Source organism: Trichosurus vulpecula, chromosome 3 (assembly GCF_011100635.1).
Source record: "Trichosurus vulpecula isolate mTriVul1 chromosome 3, mTriVul1.pri, whole genome shotgun sequence".
Lineage (NCBI taxonomy): Eukaryota > Metazoa > Chordata > Mammalia > Diprotodontia > Phalangeridae > Trichosurus > Trichosurus vulpecula.
The window spans coordinates 298,277,256-298,300,132 of NC_050575.1; the positions used below are offsets into that span (position 1 = coordinate 298,277,256).

Consider the following 22,877-nt stretch of genomic DNA (forward strand, 5'->3'; position numbering starts at 1 on the left):
CAGAATGACTCAGCCATGGACCATTTTTTTCTCTTTCATTTTCTGCCTCTTTTCACAGACTCTAATGGCCCTTAAAAGTGAGCTGAGTGAGTGGGCCGTGCTGCCAACCCACCAGCAACCTGGATCCCCGATGAAGTTCAAGGCTTCAGCTCCATCTCTCTGTCCCTGCTTTGCCCCAGATCTGTATTCTTTCATCTGCTCTGTCTCTCCTTCCTCTGATCCGTCACCGACTTTGTCCCTGTCTCTGCCCCCTACTTTGTCTCTCCTGTGCCCCTACTCTTAGTTTGCTGTCTGTGTCCATCCCTGGCTCTGCCCTCGCTCTATCCCTCCTTTTTTATCTCTTCATTGTTCTTACTCTCATCTTTTCTTATTCCCCTTCCTCCCCAAACCCCGCTTGGTAAACTGTTCCATCTGAATCTAGCCAACCAGGATGCTTTTGTCCTGGCACATTGAGTGGTTGAGGTGAAAGGGGAGGTTTCTGTCTGTGGGTGGGTAAGTGAATGCGTGTGGTTGGGCATCATTTTTAGGAAGAATTAGCCAGCTCTCCCATATATCCCACTGCATCCCTCTGGGCTCTAAGCAGTGCCATAGCCAAGTCTACACTGTGGTAAAATGGAAAGAAAGCTGGATTTGGAGTTAAATGACCTAGGATGCTCCCTCCTGGTAGTGTCACTTTGGGAAAGTCAGTTTGCCTTTCTGACCCTCAGTTTTTCCCTCATTAAAATAAAGAGGTTGGGCTAGATCAGGGTGGGGAACCTATGGCCCTCTAGGTTCTCAAGTGCAGCCCTTTGACTGAATCCAATCCCAGGATTTGTTCTGTGAGGTTTGGATGCAAAGGGCTGCACTTGAGGACCTAGAGGGCTACATGTGGCCTTGAGCCTGTAGGTTCTGCACTCCTGATGGTTTCTATGGGATCTTCCAGCTTTAAATCATGTGATTCTCTTGAATCTTCATATGGAGCTCGGATCTCATTTGTTTCAATATTCCCTCTCATGATGACACTCACAATCCAGCCATTCCCACTTGTCTTGTTTGACCCATCCATGTCGATAAGCCCTCCACAAGTGGCCCGCTCAAGATACAGGGAGCCTGCTTCCCTTTCTCTAGACATCACAAATATCCCAAAGAAGCCCTTGGGCTCTTGGGCCTGTTATCTCTCTTGTTTTGCCATGTGACAACCCCTCCTTTTTTAAATCATCCATTTCCCTTAAAATATCCTATTCTCAAATTAAGTGGGATAATGGTCAAGGCAAGGATGAGAAATACAAGCCACAGAAGGTGCTGGGAGAAAGTTACTAAGTAGGGAAAGCCAGAAAGCTTGGTTGGTTTCAAGGGAAAGGCAGGGGCCATGCGGAGAATCATCAAGGGTGGTGGTTGACTAACCCTGGGCAAGACCCCTTTCAGCCCTCTGAGGAGGCCTTGGCTGTAGGCCCTGGTTCAGTGCCACTATTATATACTATCAGGGTCTCTGCAGGAGAGCCTTAGAATTATAGTCATACAATTCAGAGCTCTCCAAAATCATCTGGGTCAGTAGAACTCAGAGCAATTTACAAGTTGGTTTGAGGGAGAAGGACTAACAGAACAGTGAAGGAAAGATTAGGTTTAGGGCAGAGCAAGGAGAGAAGACTTAAAGCAGGGGCAACAGAATCACAGAATTTCAGTGACCACTGAGTGCACCCCAAAAAACACATACCTGTCAAGTGGTCATCTGACCTTTGCTTAAAGATCTCCAAGGAAGGGGTCACAGAGTCAGACATGACTGAAATGATTGAATGACAAGAAGTCATTGCATACCCCCATCCCTGGAATGCATTCTCACTTCTCTGTGTCTTGGAATCCTTTCCAGACTTAGCCCAAGGGAAACTTTTAAATGAAGCTTTTCCTTACACTACCACCTGCTAGAACTCTCCCTCCCACAACTACTTTGCATTCATTTTGCATATGTCAAGTGTATCCTTTTGTGCTGACTATTGTATCCACTTAGAATGTAAGATCCTTGAGGGCAGGGTCTTTCCCTTTTCTCTTTATAGCCTCATCTCTTAGCACCGTGATTGTCACTCGGTAAGCTTAATAAAATGCTTGTCTGCTGATGCAACTTTGCAATTGCCTTCACGCTAGGGTCACGTCTCTATTTCCCCAGGGCAGAGTTGGAGGGGAAGGAGGCAGCCTGAGGTCCCCTAAGCATGACAAGTTCAAATTCAGTCTAAAGGACTGAGTCTTGAACTAAGAATTAAAAGACTTGGATTCTAGTGCAGAGTCTAGACATGGATTTACTGTGTGACTTTGGCATCCTATAAAATAGGTAGTAAACTCCTTGAGAATAAGAATCCATCACATTAACTTTGTGTCTCCTCCTCATGCTTAACACACCTCTGCACAAAATGGAGTGTTCAAGATGTTGAAGGAATGAATGTTGTTGTGTTTGTCCTTCGTTTTCGAAGAGGACCATCACATCAGGGAAATGATGACATGACTTGCAGTTGACTTTGATTTGAGTGAGGGAGGGCTGTGCAAGGTCACCAGCCTCACTTTCTCCTCCAGAGCCATCTGGGTCCAGTGGCCTGATGTACTCCAGGATGACTGGAGATGGCTCAGGATACATTGGGAGACCCTGGCCCTTTTAGGCTAAGATCTTTTCAGGTTCCCATTTTGAGTGAATGAATAAATGAACAAATGAATGAATGATTACTATGGCCTCCCTCTGAGAGGATTCATTCAGCAAGTAATTAATTACTGAGGGCCCACCATTGAGCTAGGTACTATGAAGGATATGATGAAAACGCAGTTCCAGGCCTCAAGAGACTTCAAAATTTGATTCTGAATTAGCATACGCTACAAATTTGAAAAGTTAAATCATGGTTCATTTAATTATGTGACTGGTGTTGTGATTTAATTGCTAAGGAGTAATTCGAGCAGTGAGAAAGAAGAATCCAGAGAGGGGATAGATCACCGTGGAGCTGGGTAGCCTGGGAAGATTCCCTGGAGGAGGGAAGTTGGGAGCTAGACCTTTAAGAATGGGTAAAATATGAATGTTGGGGTTGGGGGTGGGGGGTTATGTGTGCCCGATGTCCCTGAGCACTGCTGAAGAAAGGTGCTGCACGAACACAAACAATAATAATAATAATAATTAACAATAATAAATAATCACATTTCTATGGTGCTTTAAGGTTTGCAAAGCACTTTCCTGGCAAAAATCCTGCGAGGTTCAGTTCTTATTATGCTCTTTTTCCATTGGGGAAGCTGAGTCTCTGAAAGTTAATTCCACTTGCCCATAATCACATAGCTAGTCAAATCTCCTGACTCCACAGCCAGCACATCCCCCAGCCTGCCAAACCATCTCTCAGTGGCTGCCCAGGGCTGCTGTAAAAAAAGGCTTTTGTGAACCTTAAAAGTGTCACAAAAATATTGTTAATGCTACTGATAATATTAGGAGTTTGTTGGGAGTGTTGTTGTTCAGTTGTGTGTGTACCACTCTTCCTGACCCCATTTGGGGTTTTCTTGGCAAAGATATTGGAGTAGCTTGCCATTTTGTTCTCTAGCTCATTTTACAGATGAGGAAACTGAGGCAACCAGGGTTAAGTGACTTCTCCAGGGTCACACAGCTAGAAGGTATCTGAGGCCAAATTTGAATGAAGGAAGATGAGTCTTCCAGATTCCAGGCCTGGCACTGTATCCCCTGTGCCTGGGGAAGAGCCCCAGCTCACTTGTTCTGTGGATATCCAAATGTCTCTGGAGAAGGCCAGGAGGGTAGGTGCTGGCCCTTGGCCTTGCCTAATTACTGCCTCCCATTTCCAGGGAGCCCGATGCCATTTTCCTGCTAGGGGCCGGAGAATTCATGCAGAACAATAATCTCTGAAGAGCTCAACAAAAGCCAGGAAACACACACTAAGAATCCCAAGTACAGTGAGCCTTGCAGGATGACGGTGTGTCTGGCAGCACCACACACACACACACACACACACACACACACACACACACACACACACACACAATTATATAATCTTAAACAAAAACCCTGTAAGGGAGATTCAATCCAACATTACTGACAAGTTGCTCTACAGGCTTTATGTTAAAACCCACAATAAGGGGGATCCCACCACAACCCTTCTCCCCACCTTCATCCCACCTAAACATGGTCTATATTTTTTAGACAACTCGAATTATTAGGAATTCTTGTGCTGTTTTGTTTTCCTGATATCAAGCTTAAATTTTTCTTTCTATAATTTTTACTCAGTGCTCCTGGTTCTGCAAAATATGTTGGCTTCAGAGCCAAAAAGAACAGGTCTTATCACTCTTCCCTATCATACATACACCTTCAGATCCATGAACAGAACTATCATGCCCCTCCTAAGTCTTCTCTTCTCCAGGCAATGTATGCCCAATCCTTCAGCTGATCCTGTGCCACATTCCAAAGCCCCTGGATCTCCCCCTGCACAGGGCCCATCAGCTAGGTCTCCCAGATCATCTCTGTTAGGCTCCCCTTCACTCCCCCTTTTTATCTCACCCAGGGATGACCTTGGATAAAATTGTGAATTTGGTGGGTTTTCTTTAAAATCTCCTTTTCCTTTCCCTCTGATCCTCTCCAGATAGCCTACCTTTCCTCCTTAGACAACCCCTCCCCCAACCCCACCCCCCAAAAGAAGCAAATTACTCCTAAGGTAATAGGTGGTCATGGATCCTAGCTGGAAGCTAGAGCGGATTTTATCTAGTTTAATTAAGTTTATCTAATTAAATTGCTTCATCTCATTGATGAGGAAATGGAGGTCTAAGAGATAAAATATCTTGTCTATGGTCATCCAAATAGATACAGAACCAATATTCCAACACAGATTGGAGGCTTTTCCCCCAGGATTTTGACTAGGGAAGGAACTTGAAGGAATTATTAGGGGTGTGGTGTAGTAGAAAGAGAACTAGTTTACTCAAATTAACTACAAAAGACATATTAAGGAACTATGCCCAAAAGGCTATAAAAATGTGCATACCCTTTGACCCAGCAATACCACTTCTAGGGCTGTATCCCAAAGACATCACACAAGTGGGCCACAGGACTCGTAAGTACAAAAATATTTATAGCAGCTCTTTTTGTGGTGGCAAAGAACTGGAAATCAAGGCCATGCCCATCAATTGGGGAATGGCTAAACACGTTGTGGTATTTGAAGGTAATGGAATACTATTGTGCTATAAGAAATGAGGAGCAAATGGATTTCATAATAACCTGGAAAGACTTACATGATCTGATGCTGAGTGAGGGGAGCAGAACCAGGAGAACATTATCCACGATTACAGACACTCGGTATTTCTGATGACTAGCTTTGATAGATTTGGCTCTTCTCAGCAATACAAGGTTCTAAGACAGCTCCAAAAGACTCAGGATGGAAAAAGCTATCCATATCCAGAGAAAAAATTACAGAGTCTGAATGCAGATTGAGGCAAATTATTTGCTCTCTCTCTCTTTTTTTTTCTTCTTTTTTGGTTTTGTTTCTTCTTTCTCATGGTTCATTTGATTGGTTATAATTCTTCTTTACAACTTGACTATTGTGTAAATAAGTTTAATGTGAAGGTATATGTAGAACCTATATCGGATTACATGCTGTCTTGGGGGGAGGAGAGAAGAGAAGGAGGGGAAGAAAATTTGGAACTCAAAAACTTGTGGAACTGAGTGTTATAAACTAAAAATAAAAAATAAATTTAAAAAAGACATATGAAGGAAGATGCTATCTACATCCAAAAAATAGAATGATTATATATGCATGTGTATGTATATGTACATACATATACTTTCATTTAATGGTAGCCATCTTTAGGATGGAGGTATAAAAGGGGGAAAGAAATTTATGTGATAACTTTATTATATATTTAAAAGGAATAGTAAATTGTACATAATTGATTTGCAGTTTCGTATGTAATCATCTTTACTTATTCTACTATGCTAGGGAAATGCTTGTTTTATTTCATAAATTTATAAAAAGAGAGAGAGTTTAGAATCAGAAGACCTGGGTTCTACTGCTGAACCTACTGTTTACTCTCTGGTGACATTGGGTCAATTACTTTTCCTATCTAGGCCTCAGTTTTCTCATCTGTAAAATTAATCTCTAGATAAATCTCTAAAGTCCTTTCTAGTCAGGGGTGTGCTAGTAAATGTTTAACCATCAGGTCTTTGCTGTGGGAAAAAAAATAATGTAGCCACGACATACTTTTAAGTTTAATCTGTATTATCAATATTTTCTCCACCACTTTCTTAAATCAATCAACATGATAATAAATCAAGTCCTGAGCTGTAGCTTTTGCTAATTTCTGCAGCGTAAAAGCTCCTAGTGGCAATGTAGTAATCAGCTCCTGAGCTGGTTACTGAACACCACTGCTTGTAGGTCTAGATCTATGCTTCTATAATAATAATAGCAAATACCCAGTAATTCATGTTTATATAGAGCCTTCTGGTTGGCAAAACACTTTTTTCACAATGAACCTGTTGGGGAGGAACTACTTGTTATTATCACCTTAGGGGGAAGCAAAGATGAACTTTGTGATCCTTATTATGGTGCAGTAGCACCCACTTCTGTTTGAGTTTAACAGTTCTGATCTAGTCTAGTCCTCTCATTTTTTAGATGAAGAAACAGGAGCAGAGAAGTTAAATGGCTTTTCCCATGTTCACACAGGTTGAGGACTACAGAGACTGGATTTGAACCCAGATCCTCTGACTCTAGTTTCAGTACAATGGAATGAGTGCTAGAGTTGGCTCCCTGCCAGTGCATCTTGACTTAGAAAACCATATGTTGACGTTATTAATCCTATATTAACATTTTTTAAATTTTGCTAAATATTTCCCAATTCCATTTTAATCCAGTTCAGGCTACCCGGTTTGTTTGACTCCTCCACTTTAGTCTGCTGCCTGAAGCATTCTGCTACTTTATAAGGATCAGGAAGTCAGTTTGGTCCATGGGACCCAAGTATAGCAGGATGGGACAATTGGAGAAGGCAAATAAGATGAGAAGCTGGAGCTTTGTGGTATCTTTGAGGTGAAAATGAAGAGGTCTGGTTTGAGAACCTTCTCCCCTGCGTCCATGACCCTTCTCCCCTCTCTCAACTTCCTCCCTTCATCTCTAGAAAGACCCTGGGAGTCATTAAGGTTAAGTCAATGGTTAAATCAACAACCTAAGTCCAGGTTATTTGTACCTCTCCAAGAGGCCACAAAGTTCATGGGCTGATTAAACAGGATGGGGGATATCATCAAATCATAGACTTTTAAAGCTAGAAGAAACTTTAAAATTCCCAGCTCCCAAATGAATGATTTAATCAGGGGTGCTTACTCTTTTTTATGTCATAGACCCCTATGGCTGCCTAGTGAAACCTGGGGACCCATTTACAGAATGAATTTTTTAAAAAATTCATTATTGAAAGAAATGCTAAATTTCAGTTAGAGGTTTGTCAAAATAAACATTTAGTTTTGTTTTGGTTTGGTTTTACCATCCAAGCTCATGGTCCTAGACCAACCTCACCCGCTCCCACATGGAAAAATTAGAGTTCAGGGGATAACATGTCCAAGGTCACAACTTACCTCCACACCCCGTTAGTGTCAAATCTAAGACCAGATCCCAGGAATCCTGATCTGAAAGAAGTAATTGTGATCATCCCCAAGGACTCTTTATTGCCAAGGCAATAGTGTCTCCTCCCAAATGTAGCTCCACATGCATATAAAAAAATTACTCTATAATGCCATTTGAACTTCATGGATAAATCCACTTTAAAAGCATAAAAAATAGCATTACTGTATGACACTTGAAACTTTTCAAAGTGCTTGCACATAAATCTTTTATCCTCATAGCATCCCTGTGAGGCACGAAGGGCAGATATTATTATCCCCTTTTTAACAGATGAGAAAACTGAGACCCATAGAATTTAAGTGATTTGCTCAATGCTGTACAAGAGGAGAGTGACAGAAATGGGATGAGAACCCTGTAGACCATTGGTTCCTGTACTGATTAACCAGAGTTAGAGATAGTATCACAGCCTCAAAGTAAGGGGTGGGGGGCAGCCCAGGAAGCATGGATTTCCCTACAGGCTACTTGGCATGACAGTTACCAAGCAGAAGTGTGTGTGTGTGTGAAAGAGAAAGGTGAGAGAGAGAGAGAGAGAGAGAGAGAGAGAGAGAGAGCATGAAACTGATGCAGGTGAGTAGGGAGAGGCTGGGCATCCCTTTCCTTTCTACTAAGTACTTCTCTTCTCTCAGGCCTCTGATTGTCAGTGTTATAATTCAGCATTTTTGTTGGCTTTTGCTTTGCCATGTGGCAGCAGTGGCAGCAGCAACAGCAAGGCTGGCAAGAATAACAAAGCCAATAAGAAAAAAAAAAGAATAACAAAGCCAACAGGGAGGCAGTGGCAGGTGCCAGGCAAGCAGGAGAGCCAGGAGGGAAGACTGACAGTGCTTGTGGTGCTCTCCTATGGATATCCCATGGCTAGCTGTGCTATCTCCCTACTCCCATGGACTTGAAGGAGAGAGGGAATAAGTAAGAAGAGGAAGGAGGGAGGAGAGGAAGTAGAAAGAAACAGACAAAGAAAGATGCAAAGAGGAAGTTTGGAAGGGGGGTGAGGAAGAGTGTGGGAGGAAAGACTTTAATGGTCTGGGGTTAGGTCAGCTCTCATGAGCTGTATCTGTATATTGGGCACAGAAAAGACCCAGAACTGTGTTGAAAGAAAGAAAACTGTATTGCCTTCCATGACCTGGGATTCCTAATGGAATTAGGCTCAGCCACTGTCCCTGCTCCTCCACCACCTTCACAGAAAAATGGACAGTGGGGATGGAGAGATCAGGGGTAACAAAGGGATCTGTCTGCCCTTTGTTAAGAGTGTCATTTTCTGGTGTGTCTGCCCCTTGTTAAGAATGTTGCTGTCCTGTCGTTTGTAGTGGTGTCTGACTCTTTGTGATCCATTTGAGATTTTCTTGGCAGAGATAGTGGAGTGTTTTACCATTTCCTTCTCCAGCTCATTTTACAAATGAGGAAACTGAGGCAAACAGGGTTAATTAATTTGCCCAGGGTCACACAGCTAATAAATGTCTGAGGCTAGATTTGAGCTCATGTCAAGCCCAGCACTCTATTTACTGCATCACCTAGCTGCTCCCTTGTTAAGAGTGGTGAGAAAGAAATCTTTCTGGACTCTCATTTTCTTTGTTAAAAGTGGAAAGAAAGAAAATCAGAGTCCAGATAGATTTCTGTCCAACTCTGCTGGAAGATACCCTTTTTTAAGCAATGGCTTAACTCAAGGGAGAATATCACGTTAGTGACTTGCTCAGCTCCCTATACAAAGCTAGGGATGAGTTGGGAAGCCATTGTAGCAGACAGAGATGCACCTGAAGCCTTAGGGGATGGAGGGGGAATGAAAAGTGGGAAGAGTTGTTTCCCATCCCTGTCCCTGCTTTAGAGCACCAGAAATTCCAAGGTGAACCCTTCACTTGCCATTAATTGAGGAAGCTCACGCTGTTTTAGGTTGGGGATGGAGAGGCTGAAGAATCACCATGAAGATAGATTCTAAGGAAGATCTCAGAATAGTCTGGACCTTGCAATGTGCCATCTCCCTAGTGTTCCCAGGTTTCCAGTGATTGCAGGGAATAGCACACAAGACAGGTACCCCTGCCATAGTTATATGCTTCTTCCCTAAGTCTTACTTCTCCCTTTTTCTCACCTCATCTTTCCCTTCGTCCTTCTCTCTGTCTCTCTCTCTGTCTCTCTCTCTCTCCTGAGATCTCTCAGTTCTAGTTCCAGCTCCACTACTAAGTTACTGTGTGACCTTAGGCAAATAATTTTACTTCTCTAGGTTTTGGATCCCCCATCTGTAAAATGGGGGTTGAACCAGATGATCTCTAGACTCTTCTCCCCAATTACTTCCCACAGCAGAAGGAAGAAAGCCCATCGCCCTAAGACGGAACCCCATTGATTTCCACTTGCTTGTCCATTCCAAACAGTCTATGATTCTATATTTTAAGTCACTTCCCCCTTCCTGAACTTCAGTGTTCCCATCTGTTAAAATGAAGGCTTATAAAATCACGAAATCCCTACACTAGAAGGGAACACAGAGGTCATTTAGTCCAACCCCCCAGATGAGGAAACTGAGATCCAAAGTGACCTGCCTAAAGTCACACAGGTGCAAAGTGATAGTCTAGGTTTTGAAGCAAGGCCTTCTGATGCCAAATCCAACACTTTTTCTACTACATCATGATGTCTCCATAGGACTTGGATTAGATTACTTCTGAAGTGCCCTCCAGCTATAGTATTCTTAAATTTTATCATTTTATGAATATTTTTTCCCCTTCCCATATGCTGGTCTTTCTTTTATTTTTCCTCATTGCTTTCTTAGCCCTAAGATATTGCATAACTCCCTTCTAACTGCCAGGGAAAAGGGGTGTTGGGGTCAGGGGAAGAGCGCACGGGTCATGAAATATCAGTGTTTGCTATCACATTACACATCTGGACTAGATGGTTTAGTGAGCTCCATCACTAGGCAGACCGGGGAGGAAGTTAGTTTGGAGATTCCTGGAGCCAGCCAGCTTCCAATGGATTGCAAAACAAGGCTTATCTTCAAAGTTTTTCTCTGCCATCGAAGGTAGCTGAGCTCCAGGGAACAAGGGAGAGTCTTTCCTGGGCTTAGGGACATCCCCTCTCTCTGGAAGTCAGAGGTAATATTCTTATAAATTCTCTTATCCCTTCTCCCATCATTTATCCCTGTGGTACAAGAATAGTAGATTTGGTATTACGTAAAGAGTCATCAGATGATAGATATAGAGCCGGATATGGATATAGATATAGATATAGATACATCAGATGATAGATATAGATCTGGAAGGGAACTTGGAGGCCGTCAGCCAAGTCTTTCATTTTGCTGATGAGGAAACTGAAACAAAAATGTTAAGTGACTTCCCCAAGGTCATATAGATAGCAAGTCTCAGAGGCAAGATTTGAACCCAGGTCCATTGACTCCTTATCTAGCATTTTTTTCTCACTCTACCAGCTTGGGTTTGACTCCTAACTTAGCTCTGTCACTTCCTACTTGCGTGAACTTCAGCAAATCTAACTTCCCTGGCTCTCAGTTTCCTTTTCTATGAGATAAAGGGATTGAACCAGATGACCTCTAAATTCCCATTCACCTCTGAACCTATAATCCTATCCTCTAGAGTAACGAATAGAAAGCTGGACTTGGAATCTGGAAAATTTGACTTCAAAACCTGATTCTGAAAATCGTTCACTGTGTAATTATGGCCAAGTCACTTAATATCTCTGCACTTCAGCTTTCTCATCTGCAAAGTGGAGACTGTGGACCATATCTCACAGGATTAACACAAGGTTCAAATGAGAAGATATATTCAGCATCATAAAAATGAGCTAGTATTATGGTTCTGAGATTGGAGCCATATCTACTACCTGAGTGCTTGTCAATGCCACGCTTTGGAGATGGAAGAGTGGGCAGAGGCTAGGACCTTTGGATTCTAATCTAGGCTCCACCTCTGACGTACCACGTGGCCTCCCCAAGTCACTGATGACATGAAGAGAAGTGTTCTTCCACCTGATTTGCCTCCCCAGAAGGCTGAAGAGTACTGCACCCAGGGGACAGCTCAGAACTCGGCCACCTCTCAGCTTTTCTTGGAACAGTTTGCCAGTGTGGGAGTGAGTAAGGCAGCTTGGATGTTCCAGTTTCCTGGTGCACAGACGATAGGGCATTTCGCTGTTATCCTTGGCTCTGATCCTCTGCTGGAGGAGGTTAGGGGAGGGGGATAACAAGCATAGTCTGAACTTCTAGAATGAATAAGCACTGTGGAAAATCAGTTTGTATCCAACGGTCATTTTGCACTGGCTAATCCTGTTACTTTTGAAACCGTTCCTCCTTGGTTTGCCGTGGACATTCTTCAAGGCCCCATTCCAATCTCACCTCTTCTACAGGGCCTGCCTTGACCACCCCACTATGGGCTGCCACACTGCTGAATAGTGCTGTAATGGTATTTTGACCACCTTAGGCACAGGAGATCAGCCTCCTGTCGTCATCTCATTAGATCTCCACAGCAACCCACTGTCTGACTCTCCTTACCTCCACCCAATGCCCTACACATAGTAGGCCCTTTGTGAATGAATGAACAAATAAGGAAGCAGCCGTTTCCATGATGTGACCCCAATAGACTAGTCTACCAGGTATCTTTCCTCCACTGTCTTGCCACAGAGCCTCAGATTCATTCTTAATCATCTTTCTGTTAAGGCACTGAAGCCCTGAGGTATATTCATGCTTTATTTTCTGGGGTGTGGGTAGCACATTCAGCCATTAGAGACCACTTCTGCTCCAAGTTCCTGATGGAGGTGTATTGGAATAGGGCATAGGACCAGCAGATGGGCACTAGGGAGCACCAGGATGAAAAACGTAAAAGTGTAAGGTTAACAGGGAGGTCTGGAATACAGGCAGTGAGCAGCCAAAGGGAACTAAGGTGGGTGGGGGTGGGGTGGGGAAGGGCAGGGAGAAGGAGGGGAAGGTCCTGTGTTGAGGGGGGAAGGGAAACCCATCAAAGGCAGATGGAAATACATTTGGGTCACTGCTCTGCCTCCAGGCAGACCGGAACTTGAAATAAATGCTTGTTAAAATAGCTCACATTTATGTAATAGTTTGCTATCTGCAACTGAAAGCCAGAATTGCCTTAAGAGGCTGTGTGGTGTGGTGGAAAGAGACCTGGTCTCAGAGCCAGATGGACTTTGGTTCAAGTTCTGACACATGTAGACCATGTGAACTTAGCAAAGTCACTTAACCTCTGAGGATTCTAAACAACTTGTTGCAGAGAAGGTATCAAAGCCTACATTGGTAGAGGAGGTGTCCTCATCCAAGAGTTCTCTATGATAACAATGGGGGATATTCAAAGTTTACAGGGTGCTTTATGCACATTATCTCCGATGATTCTTACAACAACCTGTGCTATTATTATCCCCATTTTATGGAGAGGGAAAACAATTTGTTCAATCTTATAGCTAGTAAGGGATGAAGGCTCCATGTCTGGCAGTATCCCCTACACCATCTAGCGTCCTGTATCAGTGTGATCATAGGTCTGGTAAATCTCAATCCCCACTCCTTTGCCACTTACCAGTCACTCCCCTTGCAGCAGCTCTTGGGAATAGGCAGTACAAATAATGTTGTGCCCACTTTATAGATGAAAAAACTCATTTGAAAGGATAAAACATCACCTACGACTGCCCCGATTTAAATCCTACTTCCTGTCTCTCCCTGTGTTCCCCACAGGTCTGAGGCTTTTGCTATGACCGAAGCCTTCCCACAGAGCCAGAACGTGCGGCTGCAGCCTAATCGACATCAGGCTCCCTTCCTGCCCTCCTGGCCTTTGGCCCCGAGTGACCATGGGCAGCGTCAGCAGCCTCATCTCAGGCCACAGCTTCCAGGGCAAGCACTGCCGGGCCTCCCAGTACAAGCTTCGTAAGTCCTCTCACCTAAAGAAACTCAACAGGTATTCAGATGGGTTGCTGAGATTTGGCTTCTCCCAGGACTCGGGTCATGGCAAATCAAGTTCTAAACTCGGCAAGAGCGAGGATTTTTTCTACATCAAGGTCAGTCAGAAGGCCCGGGGCTCCCACCGAACAGACTACACCTCGTTGTCCAGTGGAGAGATGGGGGGCCAAGCTGGGATGGACTTTGGCACACCCCCAAAGCTTATGCCTTTCTCCAATCAGCTGGAGCTGGTAAGTAGGGGTCTGCAAGGGTGGGGAGGCAGAGGGTGGGTGACTGGGAGGGCTTGCTTTGTAGGGCTATGAGGAAGGTACTTGGTGGTGGTAGTGATGGTATCATGCCACGCTTCACAAATCACAGTTTGTTCAGTTTTTCATCTAAATTTCCTAAATTAAAGCCTTGCTCACCTGTCACAACCATGAACCATTATGTCACCTAGGACTTGTTCCGGATGTCCAACATCCTAAGATGGTATGATTTTCCCCAGGTCCATGATTCTTGATAGATAGGCTCATAAACTTCCATTGCCTCCATCCCACATACAGCATCTGTTCCTTGGAATGTAGGAAATACCACATGAGTCAAGTTCATAGCCTACCCAACCCAAGACTCTGTCTCAGACAAGCAGGTAGGGGATGTGGGATAGAAGGCAAGCTAGGGCGCGGCTAGGTGGCACCGTAAATAGAGCACTGGCCCTGGAGTCAGGAGGACCTGAGTTCAAATCCAGCCTCAGACACTTGACACATGTGCTAGCTTGGGCAAGTCACTTAGCCCCAGTTGCCTTGCCTTCTCCACTCCAAACAAAAAAAAAAGAAGGGTAATCTAGAGGTATACCCCATCTGGAAGTTAGGGATACCCCATACCCATGGGGAGAAAAAGAATACCCTTAAAATGATCTTGAGACTTGAACCTAGGTTTCCTGGGTAATAGGTGGGAATAGTCACCATTTAGCTAATAAAGAACAATGCACAAGGGGATACCCCTTGAAAATTTCTAATGTGATCCTGAGTGAGAGATGAAGAACAAGTCCATAGACATTTCAGAGAAAAGGTTAACAACAACATGGCAGCCTTAAAAGGTCCTATGGAGGGAAAAAGACATCTTTCATTTCAAGATTTTGGTGATGGCCCATAGGATTATAAGATTTAGAGCTGGAAGGAATACTAAAGATTTACTCATACCCATGCATTTTACAGAGGAGGAAACTGAAGCCCACAAAGGTGAAGTTGTCCAAGGTCACCAAGGTCGCACAGGTAGACAAGGTTGGGATTTTAGACCTTCAGACCCTTTGACTCCCATACTGGAAGGCAGGTGATAGGTAGACATCTCCCAGGATGGATATCATCAAGTCCTCCCAGACACAAGGCACTTTCCCTCATGTGACCCCTCCTATGTGGCGGGCCTCTTCATCTACAAAGTTATCTGTGGAGAAATAATCCCAACATGGAAGGGGATGGCACTTGCGATGAAAACTTGATCTGGGAGTTATTATGGTACCAGAGAAAGAGTAACTGCCCTGGGGTTGGAAGGCCTGGCTTTGAGCACCGCCACGGACACTTAGTACCTGCCTAACCTTGTACAAATCACTTAACTCATGAGCCTCAGTGTCCTCATCTGTAAAATATGAGTTGGACCAGATGCTCGCTGAGGCCCCTTTTAGCTCTCCATCTGTGATCCCATTTGCCTGCTGGCTCTAGAGACCCGGGACATGCCCTTATTGAAGTATTCCCCTTTCTCCAAGAGGCCACCCCAGAAACTCTGAGGGTCATCCCCTCCCAGGCATATTTTTGTGTTGGTGAACCAGGCGGATGACTTTGAGCAGCTCCGCCTCACCTCAATCCAATCTGCACACAAGTCAGGATCACCCTGGTGATGTCATCACTCCTCTGAACAGCAACAGATGAAGCAGAAAGATCCAAGTTCAAATTTGACCTCACACTCTTACTAGCTGTATGACCCTGGGCAAGTCACTTAACTCTCATTTACCTTAGGTCCTTATCTGTAAGGAGAGGACACGCTGGAGAAAGAAATAGCAAAGCGCTCCTGTATCTCTGCCAAGAAAACCCCATGGACAAACACATAGAGTTGGACAGGACTGAACAACAATAACTTTCATATTCCAAGGACAGCCCTCTATCTACTATACCAGGGGTGGGGAACCTGCCAGGTTAAGGCCACATGGGGTCCTCTAGGTCCTCAAGTGTAGCCCTTTTACTGAATCCAAATTTCACAGGATAGATCTCCTTAATAAAAGGATTTGTTCTGTAAAACTTGGTTTCAGTCAAAAGACCGCACTGAGGACCTAGAAGGCCCCATGTGGCCTCAAGGCCCTGCGGGTTCCCTACCCCTGGACTATGCTATGATGTTTCTCATTATTATCACAAACTTCCCAATTCCATCATCATTATTATTTCTAGCAGGAGAGAGAGGAAAGAAAGAGAAATATTGAGGGGAGAAACTATTAAGGAATCTGGTTCTTTCTCTTCCCTAGGGCTCAGAAAAGAGCATTGCAAGGCCGACAGCATTCAAGCCTGTGTTGCCAAGGTCAGGGGCCATTCTCCACTCCTCCCCACCAGAAAATGCCAGCCATCAACTGCACCCAACTCCTCTGGATAAAGCCAAGGATCAGGAGCTAAAACCCACTCTGTGCTCAGGGGCACTGTCTGACTCGGGCCGGAACTCTATGTCCAGCCTCCCCACTCACAGCACCAGCAGCAGCTACCAGCTGGACCCCCTGGTGACTCCTGTGGGGCCCATCAATCGCTTTGGGGGCTCCGCCCACAATATCACCCAGGGTGCCATGCTTCAGGACAGCAACATGATGAGCCTGAAGGCCCTGTCCTTTTCTGATGGGGGCAACAAGATTGGCAACCCGAGCAAAGGGGACAAGGCTGCCTGCATCCGCTCGCCCCTCTCCACGGATGAGTGTACCATCCAGGAGCTGGAGCAGAAGCTGCTGGAGAGGGAGGGGGAGCTGCAGAAGCTACAGTGCAGCTTGGAGGAGAAGGAGCTGGCCTCCAGCCAGGCCTACGAGGAGAAGCAGCGGCGCTGCCAGGAGGAGCTGGACGGACTGAAGCAGAAATGCAGCAACAAGCTACGGCAGGCCTCCCAGAAGAGCCAGCGGACCCAGCAGGCTCTGCAGCTCCAGGTGTTCCAGCTGCAGCAGGAGAAGAAACAGCTACGGGGAGAACTGGAAAATCTCATGAAGGAACAAGACCTGCTGGAGACCAAGCTAAGGTCCTATGAGAAGGAAAAGACCAACTTTGCTCCTGCCCTGGAGGAGACCCAGTGGGAGGTGAGTCCGGGTCAGGTGGCATGCTTGAGGCAGTGGGGAGAGGGATTCTTGCCTGGAAATCCAACAATCACATATTCAGAGCCAGAAGGACTTTTAGGGTCCACTGAATGCAGCTCAGGAGCCCCTTCCTCCACAAGGCCTTCTATGAAATGAGATTAATAATAATAATTAATTAATAATAGTAATAATGGCTAACACTGTGTGCCAGGCACTGTGCTAAGTGCTTTACAATTATTATCTCATCTGGTCCTCACAACAGCCCTGGAAGATTAAATTCTTTATGATTGTCCATCCCCATTTTAATAATAATAACTAATGTTTATATTGCAGTTATTACGTGCCAGGTATTATGCTAGTTGCTCTATAATAATTAACTCATTTGGTCCTCACAACAGCCCTGAGATGTAGGTGCTATTATTATCCCTGTATTACAGTTGAGGAAACTCAGGCAAGCAGAAGTTAAGTGAGTTACCCAGGGTCACACAGTAAGTGTCTGAGGCCAGATTTGGACTCAGATGTTCCTGACTCCAGGCCTAGCACTCTATCCATTGTACCCCCTAGATGCCCCATGATATTCATAAAGCCTTTATTGCAAGGCCAGACACATAGTTGATGTTTGAAAAATGCTTGTTCTCTTCTCCCACTGTTGTTATTCAGTCGTTTTTAGTTGTGTCTGACTCTTCATGACCCAATTGGGGGTTTTCTTGGCAAAGATACTGGGGTGGTTTGCCATTTCCTTCTCTAGCTCATTTTACAAATAAGGAAAACAGGGTTAAGTGACTTGTCTAGGGTCACATCACTGGTAAGTGTCTGAGGCCACATTTGAACTCAGGTCTTCCTGACTCCAGGCCCAGCACTTTTTCCACTGTGCCAAGCCCCCAACCACACCCATTCAAAATTTATCCAATCATAGAATCATACATCATAGACTTAGGGCTCCAAGGAATCTTTGAGGCCATCAAATCCAATCCCTTGATTTTACAAATGAGGAAACTGAGTCAGAGATAGGTTGCATGACTCACCTAGGGTCATACACCTAGCAAATATCTGAGGCAGAATTCAAATTCAGGTTTTTCTGACTCCAAAGCCAGCCCCACCATCCACTCTATCACCTAGCTGCCTTCCATACTGTCTAGAGCTACACCTACATCCTAAGCAATTCAGTGCTAGAGAAGACTATGGTGTGGAGTGTAGAAAAGAAATGGCAGCTTTGTGATGTATCCAAATCAAAGAATCCCAAGAGGTCATCAATCCTTCAGGTCAGATTACCTCTAGGCTTCCAATAGCCCAGCCGTAGGAACCTTCTAGAATCTTTTTTCCCTAGAACTAGATGAGAATGATGGTAAGAACTAGAAGGCAAAGAATCTTAGTGCAAAGGTACAGAGAGTCTGGGAGAGAAGATCACTCTTATTTTACCCAGGTTTCCCACCGATTGGTGGATGCCCTCTTTCTTTTTCCTGCGCAAAACAGCATTGTCTAGGCAGACCCCTATTTCCCACTAGTGTCCAAAGATGCCTGTGACGTACTACTCTGTGTTGGCTTTCTTATTGTCCTATGCCATCTTATTTTAATTTTGTTATTATGAATCTAATAAACACCAAATAGAATGGGCACTTCATATATATATATATACATATGAGAGAGGGGGGGGGGAGGGAGGAGAGGAAAGAGCCAGAGAGAGAGAGAGAGAGAGAGAGAGAGAGAGAGAGAGAGAGAGAGGAACAGAGAAAGACGATTGTACATTGCCTTTTTATTCCTCACTCCACTGAGAAAAAAGGAAAAAATAAAGCCCTTGTAACAAATATACAGTTAAACAAATTCCCACATTCTTCATCTTGGGTCCATCATCTCTCTGTCAAGAAGTGGGTAGTAACCCTATGCCAGTTTTAGAGTGGGGCATGGAAGGATAGAGAGGGTGAGTGTAATGATAGGAGAGAAGATAGCTGATGGATGTGGGTATGTGAATAGGTATAGGTGATATTGTAGTAAAGAATACAGAAAAGTATCGCCTGAAGTATTACTTGCATACTTCACTGTAGAGTATGAAGAGCTCTGTCTAGTGAAGTCTTAAAGACTGATGGAGTCTTCCACTGGAATATAAGCTGTGACAGGTCCTATTGGACTGAGAAGCATTTTGAGTATATTGGTGTTCAAATGGATTTTGGTACTTGTCATCTGAAGACCGGACTAACTAAATTTTGAAAGGCTCATCACCAGGTTACCTGCAGAATGATGGGGGAAAGTAGAGAGAGAGAGAGAGAGAGAGAGAGAGAGAGAGAGAAACACGGATGTGGACGGTAGCCACATTAACAAAATCAGAAATCCTTAAAGTGAAATGAAGTAATAAAAATATCCCCTACCCTGGCCTCAATTTCCCCATTTGTAAAATGAAGGAGTTGGACTAGATCAGGGGTTCTTAACCTTTTTTATTTTGTGTGTCAGTTTGGCAGTTCAATGAAGCCTGCAGACCCCTTCTCAGAGTAATGTGTTTATTGCATGAAATAAATAGGATTTTGAAGTGAACATGTATTTTTTTCCATCCAAGTAAAGGGACTCCTTAAAAATCTATCTATAGTCTGAGGACCCTCTTGTCTAGATGTTCTCAAAGGTCCCATCTACATCTAAATCCTTTGACCTTAAAAGATATCTTTAATACATAATATGTAACAAATATATAAATCTTTAATACATAATAAATAGATAATAATAGATAATACATAACACCTAGACATAGAACTGCATTTAGATATAGATACTTGTATAGTTCTACAGATCTGGGTATAGATAATAGACATCTAAGCATAGCTAAAGATATATAGGAGGCAGCTAAATGGCATAGTGAACACTGCACTTCTAAGGAAGAAGACTGATGTTCATATCTGCCTCAGACACTGGGTAAATCACTTCATCTCTCAGCTTCCATTTCTTCATCTCTAAGATGAGGGTAATAATAGCAGACACGCATATGACTGATATGAGGATCCAATATGATAACACACATGTAGCATTTTGTAAATCTTAAAGGTGGGGCATGCTGGTCAATGTTTAACAATCAGCTGTATGACACACTCTTCTAAGTTGAATCTTCATTATTAACATTTTCTCCCATCATTTTCATAAGTCTAGACAATCAACAAAACAGTAAATCAAGCCCTGATTTTCAGTGTATGCCCATTTCCAAGGTATAAACCCTCACGCTGAAAATGGCAGCTGCTTGTTGGAGCTGGCTTCATCACCATTCCTGCCTTAAAGCGCTATATGAACTGCTATTATAGAACATAGAAAGACTTTCAAAGCTACAAGGAAACCTCAACACCATCGAGTTCAGCTTTCTAAAAGTAGTTCCATAGCTAGTGTCAGAACAGAGATTCAAACCCTAGTTACATGGTTCCAAATCCTAATATGCCATGGCTATACATACAGATAGAGGTGATCATCTTAATGATAATTACTGAAATTTACATAGACCTTTAAGTGCCACAAGGCATTTTATACTTTTTTTTTTAACCTCATTTGGTCCTCACAATGACCCTATGAGGTGGGAATTATAGTTAGGATGACCTCCATTTTACCAGTGAAGAAACTGATGCTGCGTGACTTAAGAGATTACAAGACTTGCCATTGGGCACACTTAGTTTTTAAGTAGTGAATTTAGATTTGATCCCAGGTCTTTCTGATTCCAAGTCCAGCACTCTCTCTCACCTATGACATATAAATACCCTTAGAAATCATTTAGGGCAACTAGGTGGCCCTGGACTCAGGAGGACCGGAGTTCGAATCCAGCCTCAGACAGTTAACTAGCTGTGTAACCCTAGGCAAGTCACTTAACCCTGATTGCCTCAAAAAAAAAAAAGAAAGAAAGAAAGAAAAAGAAATCATTTAGTTCAAATCTTTCCCTTTACAGAAACAGGCTTGGTTGGGGGTAAAGTAGGTGTATGGATGCACCAGTGCATGAGTCTGAGAGCTGAGTGAACTCTCCAGTTTGTCCCACAGGCTGAAAAAGAGCTGGGAAATGTTAGCCCAAACCCCTGAAATTACCTAGACAGCTAGGTGACATAGTGGATAGAATCCTGAGTCAGAAGGCAGTATAGACCTGAGTTCAAATCCATCCTCAGGCACTTATTAGTTGTATGACCCTGGGCAAGTCACTTAACCTCTGACTCGGTTTCCTTAACAGTAAAATGGGGACAATAACAGCACTTACTTCCCAGGATTTCTGTGAGAGAATATTCATAAAGCACTTAGTACAGTGCTTGGCACATAATAGGTGCTTTATAAATGCTCCTTTGTTTCCTTCCTTTTGGATAAGGCAGCTACTTTTCAGAAATCAGGGACTTCCCCTGAGCTTTTCTTTTCTTTTCTCTCGAGCTGGTTAAATTCCTCTGATGAAATTCCCTGGTTTTCCTCTCTTTTGGCAGGTGTGCCAGAAGTCAGGTGAGATCTCCCTCCTGAAGCAGCAGCTGAAGGAGTCCCAGACAGAGGTCAATGCCAAGGCCAGCGAGATCCTCAGCCTTAAGGCACAACTGAAGGACACTCGTGGGAAGCTGGAAGTGATGGAGCTGAAGACCCAAGACCTGGAAAGCGCCTTACGGACCAAGAGCCTCGAGCTGGAGGTGTGTGAAAATGAGCTGCAGCGCAAGAAGAACGAGGCGGAGCTGCTGCGGGAGAAGGTTAACTTGCTGGAGCAGGAACTCCTGGAGCTACGGACTGAGGCTGCTCTCCTCCGTCAGGAGCGCGGCCGCAGGGGTGATGCCGCCGAATGGGATGGCGCCTCCCCAGCCGCTGGACCAGAGGACATCCCTGCCTTGCAGAGGGAGCTGGAGAGGCTTCGGGTGGAGTTGAAGGAGGAGCGGCAGGGCCACGACCAGATGTCCTCCGGCTTCCAGCATGAGCGGCTGGTGTGGAGGGAGGAGAAGGAGAAGGTGATCCATTATCAGAAGCAGCTGCAGCAGAGCTACCTGGCCATGTACCAACGTAATCAGAGGCTGGAGAAGGCCCTGCAGCAGCTGTCCAGGGGGGAGGCGGGTGCCGAACCCTTGGAGATTGACATCCAGGGGGCTGATGTCCCCTATGAGGATATCATTGCCACTGAGATCTGAGGGCCCCAGGGTGGGGAGGGATGGGGAGTCAGAAAAGCTGGACCCATCCAAGACAACACATCCCTTGCATTTTTCAGTTGTGCTGTACTTGGGGAAGCCTTTTCTTCTTCTGTGTTGGCCAAGTTACTCCCATCTCCCCCATCCCTCTCCCCCAGCCACCAGAGGTAGAATGTAACTTGCCCAAGGAGAGACACGTGAGACTTGATGCTGTGGCCAAATCCTCACCAAGGTGTCTGTATCAGCCTGTGTTGAGCTGGTCATCATATCCCTGACTGCCCTCCCAGGGGTATTATAGCCATCTCAACCTCACTACTACCTTTTTGGACACCCAGAATTCTCCTCTTGCCCTGAGAAGATTTTTTTTTTTCTCACGTGAAGACACTAATTTGCCTTGGGATGGAGAAAAGCCATTACTGACCAGGAGCCTTGGAACTAGAGCCTTGCTAGGGAGAAGCTCTTGAGGATATCCTAAATTGTTTCTCATTTATCAAGAAAAAGACATTTCCTCAGTGGTTCCAGAATTCTCCAAAGTCCCGTAGACCCTCCTCTGCTCCCCAGAAGAAGACTCAATGGGAAGAGTGGCTCCAAGGATGCTAGGGATAAAGTTAGGGAAGAGGCCTCAGAGTTTAGGGAAACCTAAGATCAGTCAAAGAGGAAGACGACACATCACAGGAAGCAGTGATAGGAATGACCAATCCATGACAAAACTAAAGCCAGGAGCTCACTCATGCCAACTCTAGCTCAACTCCCCTGGCCAGAATGCTACTTGGCAGAGATGGTGGGTCTCTCTCCAAAGATGGCTGCTAAGCTTTGACTTCAGTGACCAGTCTCTCCAAAGTTATGGAAACAAGGGACTGGACCTCAGAGAGGAAAAACAAATTCCAGAGTTTAGTGTCTTCCCAAGATATTCTGAAGCAGGGGTTTGTATGCTTTTCCACTGTCCCTAAGGAGAGCTGCCATTTTTTCCAGGGAGACCAAGGGAGTGGATTTGCTTGCTTGTTCCA

General features: G+C 44.5%; 1 protein-coding gene across 1 annotated transcript; it reads left to right on the forward strand.

Moving 5' to 3' along the window:
- The first annotated feature begins 13,352 nt into the window (after positions 1–13,352).
- Positions 13,353–21,873, forward strand: LZTS1 (leucine zipper tumor suppressor 1). The gene is made up of 3 exons (XM_036753048.1): positions 13,353–13,712; positions 15,971–16,774; positions 21,193–21,873. Exons 1-3 carry the CDS (start codon positions 13,374–13,376, stop codon positions 21,871–21,873), a joined length of 1,824 nt encoding a protein of 607 aa, XP_036608943.1. The 5' UTR covers positions 13,353–13,373.
- Positions 21,874–22,877: the final 1,004 nt, after the last annotated feature.

Coding starts and splice junctions, on each gene's coding strand:
- LZTS1 (XM_036753048.1), top strand. CDS start 13,374: ATGGGCAGCGTCAGCAGCCTCATCTCAGGCCACAGCTTCCAGGGCAAG. Junction 13,713..15,970: donor TCTCCAATCAGCTGGAGCTG/GTAAGTAGGGGT, acceptor TCTCTTCCCTAG/GGCTCAGAAAAGAGCATTGC. Junction 16,775..21,192: donor TGGAGGAGACCCAGTGGGAG/GTGAGTCCGGGT, acceptor CTCTTTTGGCAG/GTGTGCCAGAAGTCAGGTGA.